The sequence below is a fragment of the Pelodiscus sinensis genome, chromosome 15 (genome assembly GCF_052426305.1).
Source record: "Pelodiscus sinensis isolate ZL-2025 chromosome 15, ASM5242630v1, whole genome shotgun sequence".
In the NCBI taxonomy this organism is placed as follows: Eukaryota; Metazoa; Chordata; order Testudines; family Trionychidae; genus Pelodiscus; species Pelodiscus sinensis.
Window position 1 is genome coordinate 25,527,539 of NC_143066.1, and position 9,929 is coordinate 25,537,467.

The window sequence follows — 9,929 nt, forward strand, 5'->3', positions numbered from 1 at the left end:
TAATCAGCTACTTGAAAATCTACAGAGCTGATTCTTAAGCAATACTGAGAAGAATTGCAAAATGTCAGTACTTGATTTAACATCCCCCACCCCCCGCAACCTCACATAGGGAAGATTGGCTTGTCACATGAGCAGATTGCTGTCTGTCCTCAAGATTGTTTCTGTGGCCAGATCTACACTACAGACTGTTACTGTTATAGCTAATATTGTTTAGGATTGTGATGAAACAGTTGTGCTGACAAAAGCCCTTAGTGGCAAAACTGTTCATTTTACAATATAGCATGTTTTGCTTTGGGGATGGGGAGGAGCACCTGCAATAAGATGTACTGGTAAGCTCCTCGCATATATCTGGCCTACTGTGGCAAAAATAGGAGCTACTCATGGTAGCAGTGACAAAAACTGTAATGTAGACTAGGGATGTTAGATATCATGTAATAGAATAACCGCATGAAATCTTAGTGGTTACATGACTATTGGATAGTCCCTGGGGCTGGGGCCGGCAGCCAGTGCGCTCCTGGGGAGCCCCCTGCCTCTGGTAGAGAAGCAGCAGTGTGGGGTGGCAGGTGGAGCCGGTCCACAAGGGGAGCCAGTTTAAAAACCAGCAACCCCACGCAGACTGACTGTCACTCCACGCTGCTGCCTCTGATACAGAGGCAGTAGCATGGGATGGCAGCACCCCATGTCTGTGGGAGTCCATGCTCCCTGCAGACAGGGACTGCTCTGTGGGATGTGGAATAACCTCTGTCCACAGGGAGCTCTGATCCCTTGCGGACAGGGGCTGCTGCAATGAAGAGGCAACAGTTGGGGTAAGCTGGGGTGGGAACAGGTGGCACTGTAGAGCTGGTGCTGGGAGGAACCTGCTAAAGATGGCTTCCCCCAGCACTGGCTCCTGCCTGCTCTCCCCTCCCGTGCCCCCCACTGCCTCTGTAAGAGGCAGCAAAGGGGGGGCCAAGCGGGTCCAGAGAGCCTGCTTGAAAGCTGGCTCCCTGCACATATCGGCTCCCACCTGTTTCCCTCACTTTCTGCGCTGTTGCCTCTCTATTACAGGCAGCAACACAAGGGTAAGGGGGCAGGCAGATGCGGTGCTAGAGGCATTGTGTGGGGAGGGGAAATGCATGTAGTCAACCAAGATTAACCAACATGCCTAGGCTTATCTGTTAATCGTGTAGTTGTTTACACGATAACGTCCCTAATGTAGACAGGGCTAAGGTGTCTTGACCACTGTTCCTTATCAATTAGATGACACAATGGTTAAACACATCTGAGTCTTGTCGGCCTTGTCACTTCCACCCTTGTTACCACCAGTGGAGCTGCACTTGGCAGTGAATTATGGGTCCCATATTTTTGCCAGCATACATAAGGGCAAAGGCTTTCATACTTCCTAGCAGTTGGCCAAGGGGGCTTTTCATGTAAACTACATTTAAAAAAATAATTTTTCCTCGTATAGGCAATGGCTGCAGTTATAGCAGCTGGGTCGGTGTGTAAAGAACAGGCGCTCTGCTGTTTAATCAGGGCTTGTAAAAGCAGTGAGTATTCAATGACCTGCTGTGGGCTTGTGTTCTGCTGTTTGTGGGACTCTTGTAAACAGTGATTTAATAGACTTCCTGACAGTCTAATGCAGATATGTTTACAGCAACAAATACAAACTCAACTGTTTTGATTTTCTTGCTTTTGTTGGTTTGCAGTATACCTGGTTGTGTTGATAGCTAAAGTTTTCACATCTGTCTGACCTTGCATTACTGTGCAAGGGTGTTTCTTGGAGCAGTTTCTCGGTGAATCTGTTTAAAATCCTAATCAAATTGAGAAGTGTTAGCCTTGACTTTTGTTCATCTGTCCTAATGTTAGCTTTCTTGAAATTAACTTAATACTTTGTCATTGTGTATGTTTAACGATATTTTCTGCTGCTTAGCTTAATGCGTGCATTTTATTTGCTGTAGTGTATTGCAATTATTAGTGTAAAAAAACTAAAAAAAAATTAACATTGTAAGATTATGCATTATTTCTTCAACAGTTGCATAGGCAATTTTGGCCATTTTGTGTGGCTTGATGTGTGTCTATTTTTTGTTTTGTATAACAGAAGGATCAAAGTCTCAAGTTGCACGGCAGAATCTAAACTATATTCAAGAAATTGGAAATGGCTGGTTTGGAAAGGTGATAAGTCCTCCTTTAATATTGTAATTCTGCAGTTGAGGTTTTAGTCCTAAGTAGAGATCTCCTTTAAAATAATATTTATCCAAAGTAATAACATGACAAGAAAATTGTCTTTAGAACTTAATTTGTGTTGCTGTTTTCATGTACTTTATTTTCTATCTGATTGTTATCTGTTTAATTCAGATGCAGTGCTGCTTAAGAAAACGTCACCAAAAATAGTCAAATTCCCTTTCAATAGGTTGAGCATGTAAATTGTTGTTTTAATTTTAGTACCTTTTGTAGAAAAAGCACTTAACTCAAATTTTTATTTAAAAAAAATCTACATACATTGTTTTTTAAATTCAGAGGATTAATATCGCTTGTCAGAATAATTTCAGTGTGGAAGCTTAATTATGAAAGCTTTTGATGTGTTAACAAAACATCCTTAAACCCATGTGTTTTTCTTGCATTTATAATCGAGGTATAACAAAAAACCCAGATATTTCCTCTTTTTAAGTGTGACTGAAGCTGTGTAATGTAGAACTGTTGGTTGTTTTTCAGGTCCTGCTTGGGGAGATCTACTCAGGTACTAGCGTAGCAAGAGTAATAGTGAAGGAATTAAAGGCAAATGCAGGTCCCAAAGAACAAGAACAGTTTTTGAGAAATGGTGAACCTTACTAGTAAGTAGCTTCTCATACTTAAGATACAGTCTGTGCTACTAATATATATTTAAAGTATAGAAAGCTTTTTTACATAGTACTCACCTCTTCCCTCCCTTTTCGGTCTGTTAATATAAAGTAAAAGTTGGTAGTTAAAGATATTGAAAATACACATTCAGTATTGTCAACACTGAATGATCAAAAATTGAGTCTCACCCTCTTACCGCCTCCCAAATCATCAGACTTTTAATAGTGTAGTAGTTCACATGGGATTCTGTGACAACAAAGTTTGGAGACTTGCTGCCACAGGACTCTAGGTATGTTTTTCTGCCCTGATCTAAGAAAAGAGGACCATAGTGAGTGTCTCCTTCCAAGCAGCCGTACACACATGGCTTCGGCTGTTATCATGAGAAGGTCTCCAGACTCCAATCCTCAGGGCTGCCACCTGAGGTCTAGCATTTGATCCAGGATCTTCCCTTCAAGATACCTCCCTGTTCTTATAAAAGACTAACTCAAAGCTCCATGGTCTGAGACACTCCAGGGTTACCCTCAGATCCCTGGACCTCTACTCCCCAGCCTCTTTGAGGGAGCATTTCAGATCTCTGCAACAATCCACTTCATAGCTCTGCTTTCTTGCCAAGACCTGTTTAAGAAACTGAGCGGAGGTTACAAGTGCAGGCCCACCCCCCTTCCACCTCAGCCTTGCTACAGGGGTCATACAGATAATCAGGAGGCCCCAAACAGAACTTTTGAAGGTGTACCGGAGGGCACGATATCATTTTCTGCATTGGATCCTCCCCTTGTTTTCAGACCGACACTTCTGGCGCTTAGCCGGGAATTCAGAAAATACCGGACATTGCACATGTCCGGTATTTTCTGAATTTTTCTACTGGACAGAGGGTGAAAATACTGGACTGTCCGGTAGAAAACCGGACACCTGGCAACCTATCCCTCAGCACCTTGGACTCCTGGGTGTTGAGCAATGGGGAGGAAAATTACACCCTTAAATTCCCACTCTTCCCCCAATCCTATTCCTCCTCCTTTATCTACAAAAAACAAAGGATTTTAGATACCTAAGCTATTTATTTACATAGTAGAGCAATCAAGGGGCTAAGCTAAATTGATGCAGAGACTTTCAAAGTAGATCTCAGGTTGTATTGCTCTTTGTTACAGCTAGGTCATAGTCCCCCTCCACAGGGCGTGAGGGCTCATAGAGGGTAAACTACTCTGGCTGCATTGCTGAGACATTCTCCTCAAGATGTGTGGGAGATCTACTTGCAATAACTTGCATATCTTCATGAGACATTGTCAGTGATGGACAACCTGTGGCCTATGGGCCGCGTGTGGTTTATCGGGGCTCTTTGTGTCCCATGAGACATTTTGTAACCAACAGGGTTGCCAGATTCTGCTGGTTTCCCTCTGCATGGGTGACACACACGTAAATCAAGGACGTGTGCTAATTGTGCACAATATTAGATGCAGAGGGAGCACATAGCTCTCATAGTCAAAGAGCTGCTACATTTCAATTGGTGCATCTCACAAATTCTAGGTACACAAACATAGGGGTTTGTAGAAATGTTGGTGATGCCCAGAGCCTGCACCTCTGTGACTCAGCACCCATCCCAAGGCTCTGAGAGGGAGTTTGGGTATGTGTGGGTATGTGTGCAGGTTTGGATACTAGGTGCAGGCTCTGGGCTGTAGCAGGGAATTGGGGGCCAGAAGGGGGGCAGACTCTGGGAGGGAGTTTGGGTGCAGGAGCGGTGAGTTGTGGGGCTTGAGGAGGGGAAGGGGGCTTGGATGCAGGTGGAGGTCTGGAGTGCAGGCTCTGGGGATGGAGTCGGGATTGAGGTACAAAAGGGGTGCAGGCTCTGGGAGCGAATGTGGGTGTTAGCTCTGGCCTGGAGTTTGGGTGGGATTCTACATAAAGGCTCTGGGAGGGCGTTTGGGGTTAGGATAGGGAGAGGGTGCAGGCTCTGGAGGGATTGAGGTGCACAAGGAGGTGTGAGGGGAGGTGTGTGGGGTGCTCTGCTTATGAGGCACACCCCCTCAGCAGACGCTCCTGGGAGAGTGGGAGTCTGCGGGTGCTGGTGCCCACATGCCTTCTTCCCTGCCTGCCGCCCTTGCACAACTTAAAATGCCCCGAGGGCCCCCTGCTGCCACCAAAGGATGCAAGGAATGGCAGGCAATGAGCTTTGATGGAGCCCACCTCTGGGCCAGTAATATTCCTGGTGCGGAGGTACAAGGGGTGCTCATACAACTCGCCACCTATGCACAAGTGCAGTTAGCAAAACTATCCTATCCTGGGAGGCAATCTTGGTTATGACATTCGAGTAGTCCTCCATTTCAATGGGCCACAAATGTGGCCCACTCACTAGTCTAGGTTGTCCATTGCATTACACTATGGTCCAGTTATCAACTGTGAATACAGTAGTTGAGACAGCAGTATTACAATTTACATCTTTGTACCCATGCCATCTGTTTGTTGCTTATTAATCTTGCATGTGTGGAATACACAAATACTATCATCCAAAAAAAATTGAAGTAGATTACTTGTAACTGGAGTTTTTCAAGCTGTATGGTCCCTATCTGTATTCCACCACCCATGCAGCCTGTTTGAACTGTGCTAACAATGGGAAACAAGAGTGGTGTTGGCATGCACTAACTTTAATACCCTTGATTCAGAGCACAAAGTGAACTACAATATAGATATAGGACAAATCACAGTGCTACCAAAATATTCCTGACTCAGATGCAGGAATCCACTTGTGGAATACAGACAAGAACCACCTGTCTTGAAGAACCTTCAGTTACAGGTAAGTAAATTCCATTTGTTTGGTCTCCTGTTCTGAGTCCAAGTACACTCTAGTATTGGCTGGAAACTCTAAGGTTGAGTTTTCATGTGCTTTTCAGGGCATGGGTGAAAAGTGGCTTTGTCATATTTCCATTGTCATCTCTGCAAGCAGAGCGAGAACTTAGTAACTGGCTGCTTTAAACTATAGGCCCACTGGGACTATTAGATCACAGTAATCTTCAGCCATGCCCTTGCGTGCTCTTGACACATCCACCATAAAGGGAGCAGAGGGAGGGGAAAGGATTGCCTTTATACCACTTGAAGTTCCTCATGCCAGGAGAATTCTCAGCTGTTCACGTAAGGCGTGTGGAAGACTTCCTTTCACTGCTAGAACATATCAAAAAAGACTTGTTGAATCTGAAGCCTTTTTTATGCTGTTTCTGTGGATTTACATATTTCAGAGAGAAAACTGAGATGCATAGTGGATAGTTGTATTCAATAATGTTAGATCTATTAATGTGTACTGTTACCTTTCTGATTTAGAAACGTCTGTATTTTCATTATAGCATTCTTCAACATCCAAATATTCTCCAGTGTATTGGACAATGTGTGGAAGCCATCCCGTATCTTCTGGTGTTTGAGTTGTGTGACTTAGTAAGTAAACTTAAAAGTGAAAATAGTACATTTAATAATAGTTATAAATATTGTTTTCTTGCTAGAGTACCTTTTAACAGTTTTTTGTGAACCTCATCATTTAAACCACATGCTCATTTTTAAATATTCCTTGAGCCAGTTGAAGTAGTATTAAAAGGGTAAATATCATTTATTTACTTTTTTCAGTTACTGACCACAAAATCAATTTTTTTTTAATACTTAACACTCTCTAAGTTCAGGATCTAACTTTTAGTTCATTGTGGAACTTTCTAAAGAGGAAAATAATGATATAGGAATAAGCTTTGCCACTTTGTTCTTCCTGTGCAATAGAGTCACATCACATTTTGAAAAACAAACTAATTGTTTATTCCACGCATGAATGAGGCAAGAGTCTTGTGCGGTGGAGAGAGGAAAGGGAGAACGCAGGATGATCTAACTAAGACTCCTATTTGTAATGCATCAACCCAAGAGAGCCAATAAATATTGCATGGGTAGCCTTAATATATTTTCCAACTTTTGAGTGCTTGATTTTAGTGTTAACATTCTTTTAATGTCATTTCATATAATTTCTTAATTTAAGAGCTTGAAAAAAATACAAAGTAAGGTGGAATTATAGTAACACTTCATATAGATTTTCAGTGGGGAATGTAAATGGTATGAGGAAATGGAATATAAATCTTTGGAGAATCTAGCTGCCTAACACTAGTTAGTGTTCCATGTGCTCAGTAGAGGCTGAGATTTCAGGGGCTTATAAACTAGCCATATGTAAGCATATTTTACTGGCATATTCCTAATGCAAGTGTGAAGCCTTTGCTAAACTTCAATTCTCTGCTCCTAAATATGGAGTGAGAACTTTTGAGATGCTTTTTTTCCTTAGTGTTTTTTAACATGGGGAGAATAAGTTGTTTTGACAAAGTTTATTTTTGGAAATGTCTGAACTATTTTACCGTAAATTTTCGAGAAAAATTCAACCTGAGGCAGATACTTGGTTGAAATTTTCTGTGTCCAAATTGCTAGTTTGGCAAAGTTGCAAGCAGCTGAAAACAACTGTATAATGGACAAGGAGCTGCAATGTAGTAATCTAAAAATACTGTAATGTAACAATTTTATGAACACTCTGTGATGCTGTCAGTGAAGTCCAGTTGTTGTTTATTGAGCTATTGGACTTTTCTGTGTGAATGCATTGATCTAGGTTAAGAGACTGTGGAAGAACAAACAGGAAGGGAACACAGTAGCTCTCTGTTTAAGCAACCTCTAACAAAACATTTCTGGTGTTGAGGCCAATTGCAGAACAGTGCTCTATTTCTAGATCTGTGGCCAAAGTGACACAGCTGTTCTATCAGTACTCAGAATGATGAAACCAAAAGAACAGTATACCAGTTAAAAAGCCCTTCTGAGGAAAAAGAGGTGGTGATGATAGTGGAGGGGGAGTCAGTTGTCGGCAGCTGTCAGGGGCACAGGTTGATACAGAGAGGCTCTGTAGAAGAGTCTGACAAAGTTTTGGATTCCAGGGAATGGTAAAACTTGTAGACATGGACAGGCAAACATAGCTTACCGGTTTTTGAGATTTTTTTTTAAATGTTTTTTGGTTTAAATAAATACTTTGCTTTAAGAAAGCTGTCTGAGGTTACTGATTTATAATTGTAATTCTTTCTAGGGCAGTGGTTCTTAAATTTTTTGGCACATGGCCCACCCCACTTAACTCAGATCTCTTTGCAAACCACCAGCCAACCACCCACGGTGACAAAATTGGTGCAGGAGGTGGCAGGAGTGCAGGGCCTGTCTGGGAGGTAGGGTGTAGGAGTGGGCTGAGGGTGGGGTCTGGGTGGGAAGGGAGGGTGCAGGAGTGGGGTGAGGGTGTGGGGTCTCAGCAGAAGGCTATGTGAGGAGGATGAAAGTGCGGGGTCTGAGAATTAGGAGGATGGGGGGAGCACATAACTGTTTTAATGACTCGCACTGCTCCCATTGACCATGATTCTAGCCAGTGGAAGCAGCGGGGAAAGACTGCGGGGGAGCGTTTTCTCTGCTGTTCCCCCAACCAATGGGAGAGGGAGGGTTGGCAGTGCACAGAGCCGCTTCTCTCCCAGCCACCCCCAGCCATATCTGGCCCATGAGGCTCAGGGCTATCTATTCCCCAGCAGTGGAAAGCCAGTGCTGGTGCTCCAACCTTGGGGGGCGGGGAGGGCACGGGGCTGAAGTGCCAGTACAGGCTCCCTTCTGGGAAAGATGGCCCCTGAACTGGCAGTCCATCTGAGGAATTACAGTTGGTCATTGGGCACTGTAGCCAGGTCCTGGTCTGAGAGTCGGAGAATCATGTGATTCCACCTGAAAATAGAGGTGACTGTTTGAGGCCTAGTACCTCAGTAGTACACCTGAGACCAGGGGGAGAGGGAGGGAGTGTTCAGAGCTGCAGTTACTTGGGAATTGTGACACACAATACCTATAAAAACAAACAAAAAAAAACCCTAACTCTGTTCAGATGAGTTTAAAGGCTATCTATACAATCACCTCTTTTTAAAGGATTGTGGTTTCAAAGAATTTTTAAAGCAGGATTTCAGTTCAGAATGTACAAAGACAAAAATAGGCTCAAATGTGCATATATAATTTACATCAAGAATAAAATTTCCAGAAGCAATAAAAGTAGTGATTGGGTTTGGGCTTGTAAAATTCATTGTTAATTAGTCTTACCAATATAACATTACTTCCCTAAAAGCTCCCTGCACAAGTATAATTGTATTTACATTAATTGTTTCAAGCAATTTCAAACAGAATAGCAGAGTGAACCTCTGACTTTTCTCAGAGGAAATGCTAGTTAACTTCCAAAGATAATGACACTGCTTTAATTGTTGGCTTTTTTGCTCAGATTGCATTAGCTGGAGTTAAATAAAATGAGGCAGATGAAACCCTGATAGAATATCAGTCATCTTTTCTCTTTATAGAAAAATGGTTTGAGCTTTCATAGTGAGAAGTCTTAAAGAAGTTGAACAAAATGGAATGCTCACTTTGGTCAAGAGTGTCAAGAGTAATGTCTAAAGTAAGGCATATAAATAGGTAGCATGATTTTTCTAGCAGTGCTGGAATTCAGTAAGTTGTCATTGACTTTGGTCTTCATCTCAGGCCGGGGAAGTTATTGCTAAAAGCTTTAGAATAAAGTTGCATTTTACATTGCATATGTTAACACAAATAAGCGTGTAATCAGCCTTGATTGCCATATTTCTAAGTAGTTAAATTATTTAACTGGACTGTAAATATCTTCAGATGTAGACGTTGTTCTACTTCACTTAATACAGAAATAATTGTATACTTTCATTTGGTTTGAGACTTAACAGTTCCCTTTCTGTCGTCACTGGCCGGAGAAAGAGTGCAGCAGTCATGTTGTCAGTGCTCTCCTCAGACCTTCTATAGTTAGTTTATCTTAGTTAATTAGCTAGTAGTGTTGATACAAGGAGGAAAAAACCCCTCTGCTTCACCAGAATTTTAACAGCTCTCAGTCACTGGTCTGACTGACTCTCCAAGCTTCAAGAGATGTGCCTCCTGCAGGGAGGCTATGCCCATCTCTGGCTAGCACAGCCAGTGTGTCTGCTGTTTGGGTGAGGGTCATATCCCTAAGATATGTGCCCACTGTGCCAAACTGAACTCCACAGCATGCAGAGACCACTGAAAGAGGGGAGGGAAAAACTGCAGACACCTTCTCC

The 9,929-nt window shown here is 42.8% G+C and overlaps 1 protein-coding gene across 2 annotated transcripts in view; it reads left to right on the plus strand.

Annotated features, from left to right (window-relative positions):
- Positions 1-8,028, plus strand: part of LOC149523552 (serine/threonine-protein kinase LMTK2-like) — a 47,079-nt gene extending 39,051 nt beyond the window's left edge. The window contains exons 4-6 of one of the 2 annotated variants that reach the window (XM_089782322.1): positions 2,078-2,151; positions 2,692-2,810; positions 6,147-8,028. In XM_089782322.1, the coding sequence (XP_089638448.1) occupies positions 2,078-2,151; positions 2,692-2,810; positions 6,147-6,324 (371 nt within the window). In that variant the 3' untranslated portion in view covers positions 6,325-8,028. The remainder of the gene's footprint in view (positions 1-2,077; positions 2,152-2,691; positions 2,811-6,146) is intronic. The other variant, XM_089782321.1, reaches the window with a different exon arrangement.
- Positions 8,029-9,929: the final 1,901 nt, after the last annotated feature.